Source organism: Panicum virgatum, chromosome 9K (genome assembly GCF_016808335.1).
Source record: "Panicum virgatum strain AP13 chromosome 9K, P.virgatum_v5, whole genome shotgun sequence".
NCBI lineage: Eukaryota > Viridiplantae > Streptophyta > Magnoliopsida > Poales > Poaceae > Panicum > Panicum virgatum.
Window position 1 is genome coordinate 55,796,950 of NC_053144.1, and position 23,750 is coordinate 55,820,699.

General features: G+C 49.1%; 1 protein-coding gene across 6 annotated transcripts; it reads right to left on the reverse strand.

Annotated features, from left to right (window-relative positions):
* Positions 1–4,539: 4,539 nt before the first annotated feature.
* On the reverse strand, positions 4,540–17,877 carry LOC120652490 (uncharacterized protein At5g39570-like). Of its 6 annotated transcripts, none has more exons than XR_005666579.1 (6): positions 17,060–17,877; positions 16,283–16,465; positions 12,733–15,991; positions 11,375–11,906; positions 11,173–11,286; positions 4,540–4,834 (listed from the first exon to the last, which is right to left on the reverse strand). XR_005666579.1 is itself a non-coding variant. In XM_039930336.1 (6 exons), exons 1-6 carry the CDS (start codon positions 17,624–17,626, stop codon positions 11,838–11,840), a joined length of 1,233 nt encoding a protein of 410 aa, XP_039786270.1. In that variant the 5' UTR covers positions 17,627–17,856; the 3' UTR covers positions 11,662–11,837. The 6 variants fall into 6 exon arrangements, 5 of the variants coding, with proteins under 5 accessions (XP_039786270.1, XP_039786269.1, XP_039786272.1 ...); XM_039930336.1 differs by lacking the exons at positions 4,540–4,834; positions 11,173–11,286 and having other exon boundaries at positions 11,662–11,906; positions 12,733–12,915; positions 15,339–15,521; positions 15,851–15,898; positions 17,060–17,856; XM_039930335.1 differs by lacking the exons at positions 4,540–4,834; positions 11,173–11,286 and having other exon boundaries at positions 11,662–11,906; positions 12,733–12,915; positions 15,339–15,521; positions 15,851–15,991; positions 17,060–17,853.
* Between the last annotated feature and the right edge of the window lie 5,873 nt (positions 17,878–23,750).

Below are 23,750 nucleotides of genomic sequence, written 5' to 3' on the forward strand. Positions count from 1 at the left end.
CAAAATCGAGCATCCGGAGGTAGAAACCGGGCATAAATAGGTACTACAGCACAATACAAAGCATGCTGAGTGAGAGAGAGAGAGAGGTGCTAGATGTTGTGGGTAAAATTACCGAACATGATGGGACAAGAGCTGTGGGGGGTCTGGAGATTAGTGATCTGCACGACACCAATGACCGGGAAGATCACTTTACTATTGGTTTTCACCTTAACCCTTTTAACTGATAGTTCTCGATTAAACAGTTCTATTAACCTTTTTAACTGACCACAAAGCTGATAAGATGGTAAAATGTTGCACGGGTGGTTATTAAACTTTTCTGATGGATGTCACTGAGGTCCCTGTACTATTAAAGTGCCCAATGTCCAAATAACTATGATTAGCAAGTAATTACCATGCATAACTCTTTATTGATGTCAGGTGTTGTGTTTGCGTGCCACGTCAGCTAGTTAGTGCAAATTAGACAACACAGGACAATTTTTAGGACCGACCTTGCATGTTTTCTCAAGATTTAGATGACGACAGACTAACTTGTCCAGGTTGAAATTCAAGTGATGCTTCTTTCAGCTAGTGCACGCCGAAAACTATTCTCCTTGGTGCCTTGTCCCATTCATAGCACACATAACATTTTAGTTGACTAGTGACCGACAGTTTCCATCCAAAAAATTAACCACCAAATCTTAGTGGCACAAAATAATATTCTGCAACTGACAGTGCATCTGGTTTGAAAGGTACCGGAACATGGTCAGCGCCGGGCGCCGGGCTATGGCTAAGCCTCAGGTTTAGGGGTTGCAAGTTTTACAGAAGCATGACATGACAGGTTCACAAAAGCATCCTATCCTCTTGCCTTAATTTAGAACTAAACTTCAACTTGTGTCAATCTAGCTACTCTCTAGAGTGGCCATCTTTTAATTGGACTGGCGTCTTACTATAATTTGTGCTACCATTTATGCGGACTCCTACCTCCCATTGTCCCAACAACAACGGCGAGCCCAGCGAAACCTGTTCACCAATTAGACACCTCTAAGCCAGAGATGAATGGGAGCCTATTAAGAATTCTCGCAAAAAGAAGTTCGGCCAAGATCCCGATCTCAAACCCAAGCCCTCTCTTCTAAAGGATGCTTGATGTAGCTACGAACGAGCTAAACACCCAAGCAAATCCCTAGGAACAAACGAGAATAGATCAGAGAAAGAATGGCAACGAGACAGTGGAAAACAGCTCGGTATATAAACACCGGTTGAACCGACAAGTATAGAATTGAACTCGTCGGTCAAACCGACGTCACAGAGCCGGTAGCAGTAGGAAGACAAAACACCGGTTGATCCGACGTAACTCAACGTAATTCAAACTTAACCGCTGGTGCAGTTGTTCAGAGACAGCTCAAACAAACCTGTGAGCACCGATTAAACCGACGTGCACAGAGGGCACCTCGCCGGTTTAACCGACGTGCAAAACAATCACGGCACATAACCGCTCATCGGTTAAACCGGTGAGGAGCAAAATGAAATCGTCGGTTAAACGAGTCAAACAGCAATCAGAGAAGCACTGGCTCAGTATCACCGGTTGATCCGATGCACAAGAGAGAATGCAACGGTGCAACCAGACGAAAACCCTAAAAACCCTAACACGTGATTAATCCATTCACCGGTTGATCCGACGTAAAAGAACGCAAGCATCGGTTCGACCGGTGATAACGAGATATCCTGCCCGAGCAGAACAGGTTTTTCAGCCCGCGATCTTTGGAAAAACTTGACGATTGGATGATTAAATCAAGTCCAAAAGAGCTGAAAATTTGTAGGCACGATCACAAAGACCTTGTGAGCATGTCCACGAAAGGAATTGACGAATCACTCCATGATATGGGAGGAATCGCGGATATCTCGAGCAAGAACGGGGTTTTCTCAAAAAAAACAAGACGTCAATTCGAGGGAGCTCATGAATCCTAGTGATCTTGCACTAATAAAAGCGGTTTGGATCCATCACAAAGAGCTCGGAAAGCCATCAAAATTTCGTGCACCAAAACTCGTCAAACCAAAAACGAAAGTCATCACACGAGAGGAAAACGACCCATGAATTTGACACAAGATCGAAACCCCGGAGGGCACAAGGAGGATAGGGCCTCATTTCCCAATCAAATTCAATACAAGGTCTCAATAATCCATGGTTCAAATCCTACCCTAGAGAAGAGAGGGAGGAAGAACAGAGGAAGGAGAGGAAACGCACGGGAGAGGGAGGCGGCTGCCCTCTGGGCGCCAGGCAAAAAGGAGAGCAAGGGAGAGGAGAGAGTGGGTGAGATATTTAAGCCCACTAACTCTAAAACTAAAAGACTAAAATACTCCTAGACTTAACTAGACACTAGAAAGCCAGTAGGGGCAAAACCGGAAAGAGATACAAGGACTCATCCGACGGCCGAGGTTCTTTCTTCGAGTCGAAGTCTTCTCCGCGATGCCGTCGTGGGGATGAGGATCCGATCCGCGGTTTTTAGAGGGTCCGCGAAACCCGGGTAGGTGGCCGGTTTTGAAAAAACCGCCAAAACTCCACGCGCGGGAAGATTCCCGCCTCCATGCCGTGGCCCTAGACATCGTTCCCGCCTCGGCCTTCTGACGGCCCTAGACGCCGCCCGACACCCGTCACCTCCTCGCCCGCAGCGAGGCCCTAGACGCCGTCGACGCCCGTTCCTCTGCCAGTCCCGAGACCGACGCCCGTGCCTCCACGATTTGGCGTCTTCAACCGCCGTCTGCCAGCTTGGTTTTGTGGCGCAAACAAAAAAACCCGCCTTCCGTCGGCGCTTGCGCCCTCGATCCAGGAGTGGACGCCACAGCTGCCGCCCGGTCCGAGCTCCGGTCCCGGCTGCCCTTCACCGCCGTCCACCGCACGGTCCATCGGCCACAGCACCTCCACGGCAGCTCTCCGTCGACACTCGACGCCCATGTACATGCAACCAAAGACCAAGTATACGATCACACCGTACGGTTGACAATTCACTCATCATAAACATCAGTGAGTACTCCACATTCCTCGGGAGGATCCCCCATGGTGAGTGAGCGTGACTACCCGCCAGGCCCGCCCTGCGAGTTCCTGTGACCACCCTGCTAGTGTTAGGCTGAGGCTCCCCGTATGCTAGTTAAGTACATATACTAAAGGGCCAAGATTTGGGGCCTCCTCATGAGTCGTGTCAAACCTACATTTCAGGCAGCGGGCAGGCTGTTGCGAGCGCATCCAGCGCAAGAGCCAAAGAGGGCAGGGGAAAGGCGAAACAGGGGGCGATTGCACCGTGCAAGGGATGGGAGAGAGGCTGTGGAGGTCATGCATACCTGCTGCATCTGCATGTGCGGTGTGTCTTCTGCTGCGATCCACGGAGCAGCGGAGAGGCAACACGGCACAGGCCATATACTTCCAAACGGGCAACCTTTTCTTTTGCGGGCGCGTGGGTCACTCACTGTCACTGGGAACTTGGCAGAAGGACGGCGGAAACGGAGCGGAGCAAACGGCAAGCCTCCCCTCGCTTTCCCATGTGGCCTCCAGTTGGATTCTTCTTCGTCACCGCCGGAATTTTCGGGCAGGGAGGGCCCTGTCATCACCTCCGTTTCTCCTGCACAGTAAAATCTGTTTCAGAATATGGATGACTACAGGCGACCAGTCAAATCTAGTTTCCCCTAGCAAAAGAAGGATCAATTCATTTCACTTTTGGGACGGTAAACATCCTTGCTTAATTGCTACCTGATCCCACAGAAACTTTCTATAGGGTGTGTTTAGTTCCCACTAAATTTACAAACTTTCCATCACATCCATCACATCTCCTATCACATCGAAACATTAAATATAACAAATAACTCATGCATGGAGTACTAAATGTAGTTAAATAAAAAAACTAATTGCATAGTTTTGATGTAAGACGAATCTTTTGAGCCTAGTTAGGTCATGGTAGGATAATATTTACCACAAACAAACCAAAAGTGGTACAGTGTACTACAGTGACTGATGCGACTTTTTTTTCCCTCTTTTCATCTCATCTAAACACAGCCATAGTCATATGCTCTCAAAAACGGCGGAAAAAAACTTGTACTATTTTCACAAGTTTGCAAGCAACTGTGAAGCACCTTTCGCAGTTGAGAAGGCTGCCGCACATGGCGATTTACTCTCCTTTTCACATTTTAACTTTTAAGAAAAGCCCTTATCTGAGGTAGACAACTCCTTGCATCACGGCCTTGAAAACTTTCAGGTAGATGTGACCATGCCTAGTTGCATTTGTTTCCCATTAGTTTATGGTCTTGTTGTGTACATTTTTTTATCCTCTCCATTCAAAATTCAAATATCCTGACGGCTTTGTCTGTTGTCTGTAATCTGCAACCACACCTATGCTTCTTTCTTTAATAATTGAACTAATTAACAAGTGTATCCGGCGAGAGCCATCAGATCATATGGCCCTACATGTTTCACAATCGTGCCTGGTGCCTTTGTCCCTGTACGGCGGACCTAAAATGCAACGACGGCCCCTACCATTAAGATGCATGTAGTTGATCTAAGAAAAGGATGGATGCTGTGGTTTAATATGGCACTGCATTCAATCAGCTTTAGTTGCACGGTGGCATACATTTTTTTTGGCCCAGGGATGTTTATAAGATGTCATTACGACTGGATATGCACAAGTATTGCAAAGCGAAAGAACTCGACAGCCTGAGTTCAAGAAAAATAACTCATGATCTCACCGGCATACAGGTAGGTTGAGCTGATAAGACCACCTGGCTGTTTTGAATTGCTTCCGGTTGTCAGGTATCTTTTGGTTGTGGACGGCAGTAGCATTCACTACAGTCCATGGGGTAAAGGCATTTTCACCTGTAGACGATAAAGGTATTTTCAGCAATTATAATGCGGATGTACATAGAACACAGTAGAGACTACAGCACGAGGTGTTGTTCGTTCACCATTTATATTGGCTTTTAATTGATTGCAACAGTCCCAGGGCAAATCTCGTGTATCATGCATGCCTCGGAAGTGGTTACAGGTCTACACTGACTCAACGAAACACCATATGGGCCAAAGGAAAAGGCTAATACCAGCTGATCAGTATATAATAGAGTAGACCATGATTCCTATAGTGGAAGGGTGCATCAAACAGAAATTCACATCAAATGAGTGGATTGTCCAATTCAGTAATCTATTACTCCATCACCCCGACCATTGCAGAAAAAGACACTATCTGGGTGCACAGCTTTATGATACTACCATCTGAACATACAATTATATCCGTTCTGCAGGAGCAATATGACCTTTTAAGACAATACCACTTTACAATAGCGGGGAATGTGGGTGCTGTTGGAGTATATTGAGCCCATGTATAGAGGCCCATCTAGAGGCCCATGTATAGGAACTATATATCCCACCTTTCTAGGGTTTGGAGGAATACAAGCCATTATTCTCTCATATCTCTCTCTTACATGGTATCAGCTAGCCTTCTCCTCTAACTGCCGCCGGCACCGCCGCCGCCATGGCCGGCTGCCGGCCGCCGGAGCCTCCTCCCCTCTCCTCCTTCTCTCCCCTATCCTCCTTCCTTACTCCTGCTGGCGCGGGGACCTCTGCCTCTGGCGCCCCTGCCCCTGGCTCTGCTTCTCCAGCCGCCGCCGCCATGGCCGGCTGGCCGCCGGCGCCGCCCCTCCCTTCCCTCTCCTCCTTCCCTCCACTCTCTTCCTTTCCCGGCGGCAGCCTCTCTGTTCCTGCGTGGATCCAAGGCATCCCCACCTCCTCTATTCTGGGCACCTCCTCTGCTCGACATCCCGCCGCCGCCACAGGCGCGGCTGGTGCGGGCATGGCCGGCGCGGCCTGCCCCGCGGACCCCTTTGTTCTGGGCGCCTCGCGGGCGCCCTGCGCCGCCGTCACGCTGCCTCCTGCAGCGGGCGGGCCCCCTCCTGGCGCGCGAGGCCCTGCTGTGCAAGCGCCGCCAGCTCCTGTCGCCGCGCCGCCGTCGGACCGGGTCTGGGCCAGCGCCGCCGCGCCCTCCCACAACAGCACGCCCGCGCCGCCTGCGCCGTCCGCCGCCCGCCTCGCGGCCGCCCTGCGGGACCTCGAGACCAAGCTCGCGCAGGCGCATGCCGCGCAGACGCCCGTGGCTGCGCCCGCGGTGCCTCTGCCCGCGATGCCCGCGCCCGCGCTCCTGCATGCGCCCGCGCTCGGTATGACCCCCGCGGACGCGGCGTTCGCCGCTTTCCGCGGGCAGCCGATTGCCGCCGGAGCTGCTACAGCCGACGACGCTTTCGCTGTTGCCCTCCTCGCCACCAAGTCCGAGGCTTCAGCGACTCAGGAGTGTGCCCGCGCGGCTGCCCTTGCTTGGGAGCGCGAGCGCTCCGCGGCCGACGCTCTCACTCGTCGGGTCGCCGCAGAGAAGCCCTACTTCCTTGTCCCGCCCGTCGTCCCCTTCACCGAGCACGGCACTTCGTCCTCCCACCAGGCTCCGCCCTCTGGATCTGGACCCCGAATCGACCCGCCCGACCCCCTCCTTGGTGCTCCTCTCACCGGCCAGACCGAGGGTGGGGGAGGCCGAGGGCGTCGTCGGCGGAGGGGATGTGGTGGTGGTGCTCGGGGCACTCCGGACCCGACTCCGGCTCCCACTCCTGCTCCTGGCCCTGGTGGTACGCCCTGGCCATCCTTCAGCGCCCCATGGCCAGGGCGCATCCCAATGTGGCTGTTTCAGGGTCAGGGGGGCCCTCGTCCTCAACCCCAGCCGGCGGCCATGCTCGTCGCTGCTGCTCCCCTGTTCGCGCCATTCTGGACCCCGCCCCTTTCACCCAGCCAGCAGCAGACCTGGCCTGGGGGTTGGACCAGGCCGTACTGGCGCAGTCCTTCAGCGCCATGGGGCGGACGCCGCCGGTCAACACCGAGTGGATCGCCGACTCGGGTGCCTCCTTCCACACCACCCCAGATGCCGGTATCCTCTCTTCTGTTCGACCCCCACACCCCTCTTGTCCCTCTTACACCATGGTTGGTGACGGGTCTTGCCTTCCTGTCACCGCCGTGGGTTCTGCTCCTGGTTCTTTTCTTCTTCCCAATGTCCTTGTTGCTCCTCAGATGGTTCATAACCTTCTTTCCATTCGTCAGTTTACAGCTGACAATTCTTGTTCCATCGAGTTTGATTCTTCTGGCCTCACTGTAAAGGATTCGGCCTCCCGGCGTCCGCTACTCCGATGTGACAGCACCAGGCCCCTCTACACCCTTCGCCTTCCTTCTTCCGCTGCACCACTTTCGCCTACTTCTTCATCTGCCGCTTTTGCCGCGACGCCGTCTTCCACCACCTGGCACCGCCGTCTTGATCACCCCGGCCGCGACGCTCTGGCTCAGCTCAGTCGTAGTACAGATGTTCCTTGTACCACGGCTCCTGCTGAGCACCTCTGACATGTGTGCCAGCTTGGTCGTTATGTTCGACTACCCTTTTCTGCTTCTTCGCATGCTACGCATGCCTTTGATCTTGTTCACTGGGTCCTGTGGACCTCTCCTGTTCTCAGCCTTTCTGGCTACAAATACTATCTGGTTGTGGTCGATGATTTCTCACACTACTCTTGGACTTTTCCCTTACGCGCCAAGTCTGAGACCTTCCCCACCCTCCTCCACTTTTTTGCCTGGGTGTCCACTCAGTTCGGCCTCACCATTAAGGCCGTCCAGTGTGACAACGGGCGTGAGTTCGATAACTCCACCTCCCATTTCTTCTTCCTCTCTCGAGGTGTTCAGCTGCGTATGTCTTGTCCGTATACATCTCCTCAGAACGGCAAGGCTGAGCGGATGATTCGCACGACGAACGACGTCGTGCACACCCTTTTGATCCAGGCCTCTCTGGCCCCGCGCTTCTGGGCGGAGAGCCTCCACACCGCCACCTACTTGCTTAACCGCCTTCCATCCATAGCTTCTCCTGCTCCCACTCCACACCACGCTCTTTTCGGTACCCCTCCTCGCTACAATCACCTTCGGGTCTTCGGGTGTGCGTGTTACCCTAACACCTCCGCCACTGCTCCTCACAAGCTGGCGCCCCGCTCGACTCGGTGTGTGTTCCTTGGTTACTCCCCTGACCACAAGGGGTACCGATGCTTTGACCTCACTTCTCGCCGCGTCCTGATCTCCCGCCACGTCGTCTTCGACGAGTCAGATTTCCCCTACTCTACCTCCTCCACACCTTCTCCTGACCCCGAGCTGGAGTCTCTCTTTCCGACTGACCCGGTGGTTCAGCCACCTTTACCTGTCTTTCCTTTCCCCGCAGGTTTTCCCGGCACATCGACACCGCTTCCGGTGATCCCTGCTGCGCCATGCGCGGCAACGATGCCCGCGGTCGCGCCACGCGCGGCCCTCGGACCTCTGGTCGTGCCGCGCGCGGACCCGGTGTCTCCTGCTGCGCCACGCGCGGCCCCGGTGCCTCCCCCTGCACCTGCGCGGTACGCCCAGCCAGTGCAGGTGCACCGACGTCGTTCGGCGCTGACACCGGCGCCGCAGCGGTACGCTGAGTCGGTACAGGTGTACAGGCGTCGTTCGGCGCCGCCTCCTGCTCCGGAGGCTCCTGCGACGCCTACACCGGAGCCGTCGCCGACTCCGCCGGCTCCCTCTCGAGCCGAGCCGGAGGTGTACAACCCGCCAGTCATCCATCGGGATCCTCGGCATATCCATCACATGGTGACTCGGCGGATGGCGTCTCAGGCCGCGACTCTCTCCGCCACCGAGGGAGAGCCGCGGGTCTCTCCGGTACCCTCCTCTGTCCGCGACGCCTTGGCGGATCCTCACTGGCGTCGCGCGATGGAAGAGGAGTACGCGGCTCTTCTTGACAACCAGACGTGGGACCTCGTGTCGCGTCCATCTGGTTGCAATGTGGTGACTGGCAAGTGGATCTGGACCCATAAGCGTCGGGCTGATGGCACTCTGGAGCGCTACAAGGCTCGCTGGATTCTTCGGGGGTTCACACAACGGCCTGGTGTGGACTATGACGAGACCTTCAGTCCAGTCGTGAAGCCCGCTACGGTGCGCACGGTCTTCTCACTTGCGCTCTCGCGCTCTTGGCCTGTGCACTAGTTGGACGTGAAGAATGTGTTTCTTCACGGCACTGTCAGAGACTGTCTACTGCTCTCAGCCAGCGGGATTTGTGGACTCGAGTCGTCCGAATATGGTCTGCCGGCTCAACAAGTCTCTCTATGGTCTGAAGCAGGCTCCTCGGGCTTGGTACTCTCGGTTCGCCACGTTCTTACTGACATTGGGGTTCACCGAGGCCAAGTCTGACACGTCTCTCTTCATCTACCGCCGTGGGGATGAGACTGCATATCTGCTGCTCTATGTCGATGACATTGTGCTCACCGCCTCCAGTCAGTGATTGCTTCAGAGTGTCATTTCCTCTCTGCAGCAGGAGTTTGCTATGAAGGATCTGGGTCAGCTCCACCACTTCTTGGGCGTCACTGTTGAACCTCGCTCGTCTGGCCTTCTCCTTCACCAGCGGCAGTACGCACTTGATATTCTGGAGCGGGCTGTGATGACTGATTGCAAGCCCTGTTCCACTCCTGTCGACACTCAGGCGAAGCTGTCTGCTGATCTGGGTGATCCGGTGGCTGATCCTACTGCCTACCGGAGTCTGGCTGGCGCCTTGCAGTACCTCACCTTCATCAGGCCGGACCTCACCTACGCTGTTCAGCAGGTCTGTCTCCATATGCATGATCCCCGGGAGTCACACCTTGTTGCGCTGAAGCGTCTCTTCCGGTACGTCCGTGGCATTGTGGACCTCGGCCTGGTGCTTCACCGCTCGTCCTTTGCTGAGCTGATGGTCTACACCGACGCTGACTGGGCTGCCTGCCGGGACACTCGTCGCTCCACTTCCGGCTACGCCGTCTTCCTGGGCGGCAACCTGGTCTCCTGGTCGTCCAAGCGGCAGCCGGTTGTCTCCCGCTCTAGTGCCGAGGCGGAGTACCGGGCTGTCGCTAACGGTGTGGCAGAGGCGTCCTGGTTACGACAGCTCTTGGCGGAGCTCCACAGCCCGCTCGCCAAGAGCACGCTCGCCTACTGCGACAACTTCAGCGCCGTGTATCTCTCCACCAACCCCGTCCAGCATCAGCGGACGAAGCACGTGGAGATCGACCTACACTTCGTGCGCGACAGAGTCGCAATCGGCGATGTTCGGGTACTCCATGTCCCGACTACCTCCCAGTTTGCTGACATCTTCAACAAGGGGCTGTCCTCCTCGACCTTCTCGGAATTTCGATCCAGCTTCAACGTAGCCGGTGGCTAGTTGTGGCTGCGGGGGTATTTGCTCTTTGTACTTTCTTCTTGTCCAGTCTTGAACACCGCTGCGTTGGTAGTTCAGACTGCGGGGGGTGTTAGCTTTCTTGTTGTCCAGTCTTGAACGCCGCTGCGCCGGTAGTTCAGACTGGGGGGGGTGTTGGAGTATATTGAGCCCATGTATAGAGGCCCATCTAGAGGCCCATCTATAGGAACTATATATCCCACCCTTCTAGGGTTTGGAGGAATACAAACCATTATTCTCTCATATCCTCTTTCTTACAGGTGCAAGAAAGCAGAATTATTAAAAAACAAGCAGAAAGGTATAAAAGTATATTCTTGCTAAAGTTGCTAATTAGAAGAGGTCTAGTGCTGGTCAGGTCCCTTTTTATCTTTTGTTTATAACAGTCTGATTCTTGTTTCAGTTACATCCCTTACTCTAGTCCAAGGTAAGGTGATGGTGTTGTATTTGTACTTTTTTCCACTCTTAATACAAAAATGCACAGCTCTCCTGCATGTTCGAGAAAAAAAGTATATTCTTGTAGGAAACACTGGTGGGTTTTGCAGTTCGTTTGATCATCATCCACCAGGAAAGGGGGAAATAAAGTGAGTGCATAACTAGCCTCTGTGGATTACTCAGTGAGACAGTGACCACATTTGGTGTCATGATTTGCTTAAGAAAATAGTATGTGGGAATTTTGGGAAGGAGGAAAGGACGCCCGGATGGAAATGTTTTGCGAATATGTTGGCACTTCTATTTCAAACAGAAGGCCCTAGCAGAAAAATCCCTTGGGCAAGGTCAGGATAAGGGGCCCAGTAACGATGCAGTATTTCATCCCGATTATCAACTGCCAACTATTCCATTAAGAACAATTGCAAATTGACGGGAACTATAGTCAGTAGACCTAAGGAAGGAACCAATTAGCAACTTCAATTCTTACCCGAGCATTAGAATGTGTTCTGATTTCTGTGTGGACTATGGAGAATGATAAACCTTATGAAGTTTGATCCCTTTCATTCCTCTTGAATGGGCTTCTGGAGGACAGTTCAATAACCTGAAATTCGGTTATTTCAGACCAATGCAGTAACAGCAAAGTATTGTTACATGCACAGCATGCATTTCAAAGGACATTGATAAGTTACCTGTAACTTATCTTGCAACATACATAATAAGCGGTTTAAGCCTTTTGTGCCATTTAGAAATGGAAGAACCATTAAGCTCTTCAATAACTGATGACAAACAAATACTGGAATTTGTGTGATACACTTAGTGTAGGGATCCATGCATAGCACTGAAATAGAGTGATTGAGTTCATGTTTATCTGGTTCCCGAAAACAGACCTGATAACCTCAGCCAGAACCGCAAGAAAAGAACAAGTCTTGGGAAGAATAAACTGTGAACAATTTGCTATACTAAAAAACTAGAAACAGGCACACAAAGCATACAAATTTAATTTTATTAATGAATGAAGTCAACTATTTGCTTGACATTCAAGGATTTATGAAAATAATCTCTTAATCATACACAAATGCTTATTTATATTTTTGCCGAGTATATGTGAATATTGCCGCTACTAGTTTTCCAGAGACAACATTACAACATGAACTAGACACTGTATGCTGAGTGGTGCCCCAAAGGCCAGAAGGAACCATTCATACTGTAGGAATCACCAGCCTGCAAGATTTACGTGGTAAACAGTTTCAGTGCCCAAAGTGAAATAAGGTAAAATATTGGGAACAATTAGGTTTTGCTCATATTCACAAAGAACTTGAGACACCAAAGAAACAAGGCATGCTGCGTGCGACAAATAGGAAACCGATGCACAAACCAACGGCTCAAGAAATAAATTCCACTAGTACTGCATTACAATGTGGTAAGACATAACACAACACCAGGAACGTGCATGGATGGTACTATAAACTGTTACCTCCCCGCACAAAAAGGTCCATCAGCATATCATATGAACTATTTTCCTTTTGATTATCTAAAACAAATGCTGAGTAAAATACTTCATTTCAGAGCAAAAGAAGTAGTACCCCAACTGCTAGAAAAAGATTAACGAATCAATTTGCTTCAATAAAGCAATGCTAGCCTTAGTCAAAACAGCTATTAGGTGGAATTCAGCAAACTTTAAATAATTTTTTCAAAAGCAGCATGAGCGTGCTAGCATACATCATAACTGCTATACTCTGACAAGAAAATCAGCACTCTGAAAAGAGTATAGCATACTTCCCTACTTTCAGCCATAAAAAAAATATGGATGCTGAAAATATCTGGTGAGTGTTAGCGAAGAAACGACAAATTCCCCAACAGTCCCAGCACACAGTAAGCCACAAACTCAGATACACTACAGACTACACTCAAAATAAGAATCACTGCAACAAACAGCACACCAGCAATTAACATTGGCAAGCATGTTGATTATCTTCAAATTAGTTGTAGATCCACTTGCACGTTGATGATATGATCCATTAATGTTACCTAGCACTTTTTCCCTTACCTGTTGAGAAATTAGAGAAACACCATCCATGGACACATTCTGGTAGCTTAAATTATGCCAATTGTGCTGGAAGGATGCATGCTCATCACTAGGGGCCCACTCGAATGCTTCTGTCTCTCTAGGATAAAAGGGGGAAATGAACAAGCTTCCAATGGCTCCATATTCACCAGAGATTAGAGAATGCTGCCCCTCCCAAAAAAAGAGTGACATACTCATCAGAAAAATGTGCTAGAGGAGAATAGTTCTTAGCTCGAGCTCATGGTAATTTGCGACATGTTCAAAGAGAATACAAATTGCAAATCTTCACAACATACAAAGATGATATGTACAAAACTTTTTTCATTCAGACACGATCTGAAGTTCTGAACGCATCCTCGAATAAACTTGATATACAATTTCGTCATGTGATGTTCTATACTAGTTTCCATACCATTAAACACAAGATTTTGACACCTTTCCATGTCATAAGAAACTGATCATTCAAGTCATACCAGAAGCTTCCAAAAAGATCTCACACCACCAGAGAAGTAAAAGAGCCTATTTACATTTGCAATCCTACAACCCTGGTTTCTATTTGTGACCCCGGGCACTTTTGGAGATGCAGAATCAAACGGAGATCGAGGCCATAGTCTAAACAAGGACTGGGCAAAGCGGCCGAAAGTCCAAGCATGAGATTACCCTAAACCTGGTTCCTACTGATAATGTGCCAACTCTCGAGCTCAAGTTTTCACAATAGTAGTCTGTAGTCGTGTATGTAAATATGCAACTCTCTTCCAGAATGAATTCAAATTGACTTGTTAAACTAAGGGCATGATTAGATTCTTTGCTAACATTATCATTCCCTATCAATGTTAGGAGAGAAGATGCTTTTGTTTGGTTCTCTTTCTTAGCTTGCTTATGCACCAGGGTTGCAAGAACTTCCTTTCTTTTAAAAGAGAGTCACTCCCTGCTGGAACGGCTTTTGCTCACAAGCAAGGTAAGATTTGAAATGTGTCATAGATGCAACCTATATTACAGGGTTTTCTATGAGAACATTCAGCAAGAAAAAGTATTGAAGAATACTCTAAATACTTGCAATGATTATAAGAGAGTAGAACTGAATATTAGAACTCTTACTGAGAAAAAAGGATCAAGACAAAGAAAAAAAAACTAAGCATCCAAATGAAAGAGATGGAGGAGGAATGGAGGAGAAGTATATTAGTACCTATTTTCAAAAGCAAGGGCGATGTTCAAAGTTGTACTAACTACCGTGGGATTAAGCTGATGAGCCATACGATGAAGCTTTGGGAGAGGGTTATCGAGCATCGCCTAAGAAGAGTGACAAGTGTGACCCAAAACCAATTTGGGTTCATGACTGGAAGGTCAACCATGGAGGCGATTTTCTTAATACGACAATTGATGGAGAGATATAGGGAGCAGAAGAAGGACTTAAACATGGTCTTCATTGATCTTGAGAAGGCATATGACAAAGTACCGAGAAATGTCATGTGGTGGGCTTTGGAGAAGCACAAAGTCCCAACTAAGTACATTACCCTCATTAAGGATATGTACAAGGATGCGACAACGTTTGTCCGGACATGTGATGGCAACACCACTGACTTTTCTATTAACATAGGCCTACACCAGGGGTCAGCATTGAGTCCTTATTTATTTGCTTTAGTGATGGATGAGGTCACAAGGGATATACAAGGTGAGATCCCTTGGTGTATGCTCTTTGCTGATGACGTGGTGCTAGTTGACGAGAGTAGGGCAGGGGTTAATAGGAAGTTAGAGCTGTGGAGACGCACGTTAGAGTCAAAAGGGTTCAGACTTAGTAGGACCAAGACCGAGTACATGATGTGCGATTTCAGCGCGACTAGGCATGACCGCATGAGGGGGCAGACGTTAGTCTAGATGGGCAAGTGGTGGTCCAGAAGGATACTTTTCGGTATTTAGGATCGGTGCTACAAAAGGATGGCGACATTGATGAAGATGTTAGGCATAGAATTTCAGCTGGCTGGTTGAAATGGCGGCAAGATTCTGGCATCATTTGTGACAAGAGGGTGCCACAAAAGCTAAAAGGCAAATTCTATAGGACAGCAATTCGTCCGGCGATGTTATACGGTGTTGAATGTTGGCCTACAAAAAGGCGACATATCCAGCAACTGAGTGTAACAGAGATGCGGATGTTGCGGTGGTTTTGCGGGCACACAAGGAGGGATAGAGTCCGGAACGAAGTTATTCGGGATAGGGTCGGGGTGGCACAAATTGAGGAGAAACTTATCCAGCATCGGCTGAGATGGTTTGGACATGTCCAACGAAGGCCTCCTGAGGCACCGGTGCATAATGGGGTTCTTGAGCGGGTCGATAATGTAAAGAGGGGTAGAGGTAGACCTAAACTGATGTGGGATGAGTCGGTTAAGAGAGACCTTAAGGATTGGAATATCTCTAAAGAGATAGTTTTGGATAGGAGCGCTTGGAGACTAGCTATCAATGTGCCTGAACTTTGAACTTATTTCTTTCGGGTTTCATCTCTAGCCTACCCCAACTTGCTTGGGAAAAAAGGCAATGTTGTTGTTGTTGTATCCAAATGAAAGAGATGTATCAGATTCAGATTATGTACTAACTGCATCGTTTTCAAGAGCATCCCCTTGCGTATAGACATCAGAAAGGCCCCAATTCTGAGACCATGATGGCTTAAAAGGTTCAATTGGCATGTCAGATATCGGCAAATAGGACTGAATGTTGAATGCATATGCTGGAGTTTCCAAAATGTGGCCATCACTTTGGCCACAATATGTTGAAAAATGCTACACCAGAAGCAAACATATCTTAGAAAATAATTAAAGCAATACAGAGGAATATATTAAGTATATTATTTTCTGAATAATACTTTAAAGGAAAAGGACATTTTACTTCCGTGAGGTTTTTCAGCTGTCCAGATAGCTCCCAAATCTTTTCTCTTTTTTTTTCTCACTTTGCTGTAAGGGTTACTTGGACAACTGGAAAACTTTACAAGAGTAAAATGAACCACATTGTCCAGACAAGCAAACTGTAAGGGGCTAAATTCCTAATGCACATGTACCCAGACTGCCATGCTACCTAATAACTAAGCTGGAAATCAAATGCTTTAACAAACCTCATAATACTCCAGCCTCTGAGAATAAACTGGTTCCAGGGATTCAACCTGCACATTTAGTGGTTGTTTATAGCAATGATGGTAATAACAATGAACAGGTTGCCCAAAGATCGTGTGCTGAACATCGTAGGATAACAATGCCTGCATAGACAAGCTTGACATCAGAACTAATAAGATGTAATTGAACCAAAACCAAGACTAAAGATGCATACAAAACTTGAGGCAAACATCATGGTCTCTTGTAAGCATATAAAATAATAGCAAAGTTCTTTTTATATTAAAAAATACTTGCAGAATACTTTATTTTATTCATTTCTAATTATTATTGTTTCTATCTGCATATGATGGTGTTTTATGGAATCATAAATGCTAGTTATAATGAATAAAAGTTTACATCATATGAAGTTCACACTGTCTACTCAGAAAAAGTACCTCGGGCTGAAATTCCTCTACTGGATGAGACTCGGAGTAGCTAAGATTTGGAAACCAATCTGGCTTGCCAAAAACTTCAGGAAGGCCATAAGATTGTGAAAAAGAAGGCGTATAGTACGAATCAGACATGGATTGGCTATAGGTATCGGCATCATCTTTGTAATTACTATGCCAAGATAAGTCCTGTTTCCAAATAATAAGTACTTAGAATCACAGTAGACCATTTTTGTGTACTAAACATAAAAACGAGGAATGTACACACACAAGAAGAATAAATAAATCCCCATGCGCCTAATTTGGTTAAGACAAATTATTGCCATCATCAAGCTTATGAGATATTTTGACAAATCAGTGATAGTATCATGATCAGCTATGTAGTGCATTTCTATGGAGGTCATTCTGAGATAAGAAGCCAGTCTGTTAAGAGATGTGATTTATTGATCAGCAGAGTGTATATTTTACGTGAACTGTTATCATTCCTCATGCGAGGAGGCAAGAATTCAGCCTACCAAGCTTCAATATCCTTGAAATCCCAAGCACATGTGCATAAAATGCATGCAAATTCAGTCACAAAATTTTTGGAACACAAAAATTCGAGCTAATTTTCTCATATATTATGGAAGACACCACCTGTAGACTTACACAACATAATAAACAATTTCCTCAAACAAAGCACTAAAATACTCTTCTACACCCATGATACCTGACGCTGATACAGCATCATTGAGATAAAAATGCAGATGATAGCAAGTATGGACATGGAAAGCAGGTACCCACATTGCTCTGAACAAGCTCCTCGTTGCTATCATGCGGCTCCACTCTTCCCACGGACGGTGGCGGCATCTCAACCTCCACGGCCAAGGCATCCTCCCCACTTTCTTTCCTGTTCGCATAAACCGGAACGACGTAGCTGTCCAACCCAATCCGCTGCTCCACATACGGGTCCTTGTAGCCGAATACGTAATCCAATCCCCGCACGCACTTCTTCCAGAAGCCGCGTCCGCACCACCTGCGCCTCCGCCCCTTACCTTTCGTAGCTGCCCCGTTTGGAAACACCTCCGGGGATTCGTGCACCGGCTTCCGCAGAGCTTCCTCGTCGCCATAAGGTTCCTCCGGCGGAGGATCCGCTGGCTCCGGTGTGGGTGAAGGAGGCGAGGGGACATTGGGTACGGTGGCGGCGGCAGAGGAGGAGACGGGGTAGCAAGTGCTGGCGGAAGGCGGAAGAGGGGTGCCGAAGGTGGCGGCGAGGTCGTAGCCGCCGAGGTAGGGGTGAGGATTGTACTCACTGAAGAAATCGTCGTCGTCCTCATCTAAGAGGAAGTCTCCGGCGTCGGCGGGGGCCATGGCTCGTCGGTTGGAGTCCGGGTTGCGGGGCGCGAGTTAGGATGCGAAGTGGGAGTGGAATGGAGGGGCGGAGGAGGTGAAGGAGCACGAGGACACGCGGAGGGTGGCATGTTGCTTTCCGGCGACGGCGATGCGGTTGGGAGCTTGCGTCGGGTGGCCGGGTGGGGACGACGCGCGCGGGGCTCGCCGTCGCCGGGAAGGGGATTCATCCGGCGAATACGGACTTCGGAGTTCGAGTGGGCGGGGAGGTTAATGCTAGCGCGCACCGGCGCACGACGGCGCGATTTTTTTATTTTTCATTTTCGTTTTTTACAAAAATATATTTTTGTTTTCGAAATTTACAGAAATATACCACGGCCGTCCCGCTGCCGGGCAGCCGGGACCTGGTCGCCCCGCTGCGGGACGGCAGGGGTTTTTCTGCAAAAATTTTCGCGGAGAATTTGCGCTGAGGACCCTGGAGGACCGGTTGTCCGGCAGCGGGGCGGCCGGCTACCCCTCCACTATTTAAGGGTTGGCTACCCACCTCATTTGCATCACTAAAATTCCAGAAAAAAGAAAAGAGAGGGAGGGAGGTAGAGGGGCGAAGTCCTGCCGGATTTTCAAACCGGCGACTGCAGGTAATCAAAATTCTTCTACGCTTTACAAACAGTTTATGTTGTAATTATTTTTATTGACACAATATATTAGCAATCAGTTTAATGAATAGCATTATTGTGTGGCCAGATATGTCGAGCAACCTTCGTTTTCAAGTTCATTATGGTGACTACTATATTTCTCATGATGCGTATGGAGTAGATCTATCAGCTTTTGAACGCAGAGAGTGCGGAATAGATAAACCCTTAGAGAGGAGTTTTGGTTCCATACGCAAATGACTTCACGAGATATTCAATGTGAATCCAAAGACTTATTTCCTAACCGTTCAAACTGTGACGAAATGGGCAACTGAAGGGGATTTCTGGGAGTCAGATGTCGTGGCTCTAAGAGGAGGGCCACAGCCGGGTGGCGTAGTACACCCACCTAATCCCAGAGGGTGGTTACTTGGGAAAGTGTAAGCTATTCCTCAGATCAACTCATGAAGCAAGAACACAAGAACACACGAGGATTTAGAGTGGTTCGGGTCGCTGGAGCGTAATACCCTACGTCCACTGAGAGTTCTATTGCTCTAGAGTTCGTGGATGAGTCTATCATCTGCCTCTAAGCCCCTTTTGAGGCTTGAATCATTCTCTAGCGGGCGTCCTCTTTTTATAGCGCAAGGAGGACGCGTACACAGGCATTGGACCCCGACAGGTGGGCCCAACAAGAATGTATATTTTACTATCAAAAAGACACTAATGGTTCTACAACGGTTGAGAATCTCTTCCCGGATACGCTTCATTGCACTGTAGACTCTCTGACCGAAGGGAGTCTTCACTTGTCCCATCGGCGAGGCGCCCGTTGAGGCAGTGTAGGTTGCGGCGTAGACTGTTGGGTCTACCGCGTAGGTGTTATGATATTCCGTTGCCGAGCTGTCGTGTCTAACTGGCGTAGCAAACTGATACACGTGGCGTGGGTGGTGCCAGCGGCTGTACTGTGCGCCTTGGTAACGCGCGATCAGCAGTACAGCCTGGCAAAAGTCTCCTCGCGCTCTGCTGTGGCAGAGCGCACTTAACATCTCCCGCACTGAATGCGGTAGGTGGGCGAGTCTTCCCGAGGAAGCTTGGTGGCCGCGTGCGTGCCTGCGCCTGTGGACACATGGCGGCTCCGGACCCCCTTAGGCGGGGTGTCTGTCCCCTCCCCGCTGAGGGGTCCGGATAGTATATGGTGTCCGGGACCCCGTGGGAGGTCCGGGCCCCCCGGCTGTTTTGGCTCAGCGCTCCCCTCTCCGGGACACGTGGTGACACCGGACCCGTTCCTGAGCGGGAAGCGGGTCCGGGTCTGTTGGTCCGGTGTGGTGGAGGCGGACCCAGGGGTTCGGTTGCTTAGCTCCTTAGGGTGTAGTTATAGATAACTACACGAGTCTTTGACATAGCAAGAGGGGTACCTTAGTCCAGAGGTACCGACAAATTCTATACGACACTAGTGGACGTCGATATGGGATCGAGACAACTAACCACGCAGAGTGTTACAATATGGTAATGCGTCATGTTCGTGGATTTTCTGTTGTTGGCATAGTTGAGTTCATCATGCACGGATGCACAAGGTACTTCAGAGAGCGGTACCAGTTAGCTGCTGTCTTATTTAATGATCCAGGAGTAGTTTTTTGTAATATGGTCACTAAATACATGAAAGAAAAGATTGAAAAGACTCAATATCACATAGTGGTCTCCATGGGCACAAATAATTAAAGATTTGAGGTTTAATGCAAGGACAGGACAGGTCAGGGTGTCCGCAGACAAAGGGTCGTTCAGGATTGCTTGATAACGCTGGAAGGCAAGGTGTTTTGCAGATGCAAGATCCACAGCTTCTTCACTTACCATGCTCCCATGTTATTGCGGCATGTTCAGAATCTGGGTTGGAACCTGTGGTTTTTGTTTCAGAATATTACAGAAAAAAACCGATGTGCACACTTAGGGCCATGAGATATATGGCATAGGCAGTCTGGGATCATTCATTACACTAAATATCTTTCCAATGTATATTTCCAATCCAGATGATATGAGAGGGGTAGGTCGACGGCAGACACTTCGTATCCGTAACGGAATGGATGAGTCTGAGGCAGAAAAGAAGAAAAAATGATACAACCTGTGTGGAGCATACGGTCACACTTACAAGAAGTGCCCTAAAATATATGAAGATAATACTGGTGCTGAGGTTGGACCTTCTAGGGATCCCACCGATGGATTACCTCCGGATTTTGGAGCCCGTTGCGTTTAGATTTCGTTATGTGTGGATATGTATTTGAACCAGATGTATGGATATGTATTCCCACCTGTATGTGATAATTATATTTCGTTATGTATGGATATGTATTTGAACCAGATGGTAGCATGTAACATTACGAAGGTATTTGTGTAGTAAGATTTCTTGGTTTTAGTTCTAAATGTGTAGGTTGGTTGAATTAGATTGCTCACTGAATGTAGTGTACTGAAAATAGAAGGGTAATTATGAACCATAAATTTCCGGTTTGCAATACAATTTTGTAAACAATGCTACGATTATAAAGCAGAGGACTAAGGCGTTCGTACTACTAGGTACTTGAACAATGAAAAGCAGTGGCATGTGCAACACGATAATCTCGTGTTGTGAGTAAACCTAACATGCCTTAGGAAATGTAAAATGCCGGGATTACATGGTGGTGCTTTACTGAGTGCACTAGGGATATTTTTCCTTCATCATAGCTTAAGGCCCTGTTTCCTTAGCACGGCGGGCCCTCTCTCGCTTCCTCTCCCTATCAGCTTCACGTTCATCTGCCTCCTGATGTTCCACTTCTGCAATCCTCTTCTGAATCTCTTCCTGGTCTTTCTTGCGCTTCTCCTCCATCTATTCTTCATGCAGCATTCGTTGCCACCTTTGTGTAGCCCACCTTACTTGACGCTCAACGTGGTCCTTATCCTGCTGAGATTGCTCGGTGTCAAACCACTGCACGAAATCATATAGAGGCGGTGGAGTCTTTCCCCAAATCATGTTAAAAGTCATTACCAGATCTAAAAGTGGCAAACTCTGATAGTATTTTGTAGTACCTTTGCTCGATCCTTGCCGTAATGCTTGGTCGGGTCATACTCGTAATTCTCGCACATGAAAAACCTCATGCCAAAGTCGTCCCCCAAAACCCTTGATTTCATTAGCTTGCACAAGGATCCGCAAAAGCACATAGGCACCTGGACTCCTTGGGGGACTGTTGCCGTCACCTTACTCCATGGAATGTAGGTGGATCCTGAGGATGCTATGGTGTTGAGCCCTGGCAATCACAAGTGCGCAATCAGATTGCTAATGTATGGTATCAACGCTTGTATTAAACTGCTTGCTAATATACTGTGTCAACAAAAATAATTACAACATAATCTGTTTGTAAAGCGTAGAAGAATTTTGGTTACCTGCAGTCGACGGTTTGAAAATCCGGCAGGGCTTCGCCTCTCTCCCTCCCTCCCTCTCTTTTCTTTTTTCTAGAATTTTAGTGATGCAAATGAGGGGTGGGGGGCAGCCAACCTTTAAATAGTGGAGGGGCAGCCGGCCGCCCCGCTGCTGGGCGACCGGTCTTCCAGAGGCCTTAGCACAAATTCTCCGCGAAAATTTTTGCAGAAAAGCCCCTGCCGCCCCGCAGCGGGGCGACCAGGGTATATTTCTGTTAATTTCGAAAACGAAAATAAAAAATAAAAAAATCGCCACGACGGCTGCGCTACAACCGCCCAAGGCCGGCCCACCTGCTGCTTCCCGGCCCACGTGTTTGATTTGTGTTATGCTAGAAATTATATCAACTTTAACAGTTAATTAGAGGAATTTAATAAATTAAGACAATTTTCAAAATCAACTTCAGAACCTCTGCGTTAAGAACCCTGAAAAATCTAACAGACTTTTGACAGCATGATTAGAGGATGGTTATTGTAGTATCACTGAAGTCAATCATCGATTAATTATCGTCATTAGATTCATCGCGAAAAGTTACACTCATTCTTAAAAAATTTTTGCAAATATATATCATTTAGTACTCCATGCATACGAGATTCTTTTCTCGAGAATCGTGTGCTAGGGTCCTCGAATGAGAACCAAACAAGACATGATTCAATCCAAATCCAAGAGCAAAACAAAATATTAAGAAATAAAATAAAGTGTTCTAAGAACAAAATAAAATATACTGATAGAAAATACAAATGGGATAAGAAAAATTCTAAGAACAAAATAGAAAATTCCAATGATGAACAAGAAGAAAATAATGTTCTAAAAAATATTATTTAGATACAATTAAATGTGATTTAGTTTTGAAGATCTCATTGCAAGGACACAACACACGTAACCAAAATTTCATTTGAATAATTGGTTTGGGAACTATATTTTTCTTTATCTCTGTCGGGTACCACGATTAGGGACACCCTAACCGGGGTACTAAGATCACCTTGAAACGCAAACACATGTTAAGCGACTGAGTCCACGAAGGCCCATGGCCTGCTTCCCATCCGGAAAAAAGGAAAGGACTCAAAGAAGTCCAGCGTGCAGCTTATTCGCATCCCCCTCGAACCCGTGGGATGATCTCCGCCTCGCTCGAGGGTCCCTGTCGAGACCCCTCGACTGCGCCCCGCATCTCCGACTCGCTCGAGGGTAGCGAACCTACCCTCGAGCGGGCAAAACATCTCCGCCTCGCTCGAGGGTAGCGAACCTACCCTCGAGGGAGTAACTCATCTTCGCCTCGCTCGGGGCCACCTCTCGGCATAAAGGACAAACGACCCTGCCGCTCACCCGCCCGTCGTACGAAGGCATTAATGGCCAGCCACTCCACCACGGCACCCAGGACAGGCGGCGCCGGGCCGCCCTTCCCACAGTGGATGTGACCGGGGTCCCATCCGCTGACTCCGGTCACCGCTCCGCCATCCCGGATGCTGTAGCAGCACTGTGGGACTTGCGACGCGGGACAAGACAGGCTCTGCACTGCTCCCGTTACTATTCTACCTACACCGACCGTTCGGACCCGCCTCCCGCTGGGGAAGGGGTCCGGCGACGTCACGTGTCCTTCAGAAAGGGGCGCTCAGCACGCACGGACGGAGTCCCCCGGACCTCCCCCCTCGAGGAGTCCGGGACCTCTGCGTGTCCCCCGGACCTCCTAGTGTGCACGCCCGCACTCCGACCAGGGGGTCCGGGGCCGCCGCGCGTCCCGCTACCGCCACCGCTGGTGCATACAGGACTCTAGTCCGCAGGGCCCACCGAATGCCACCACGCCGTATATAGAAGACCATACATCAGCGACGACCACGCCGCCTGCAGGGGGTGGCAGGACGACCGGCGCAATCTTCGCAGGACCAATGACGATATCCAGGACACCTGCCACGCATGACGTCATGCCATACAGTGTACTTTCTACAGTATTCGACCACTGTACCCCGCGATTCGGGAAAAACGACGACTTCCACGCCCCCACTCATGTACGCTGCCCCTCCTTGTGACTATAAAAGGAGGAGGCAGGCTACCTTTAGACGGGACGCTCAGACGCGCTCTC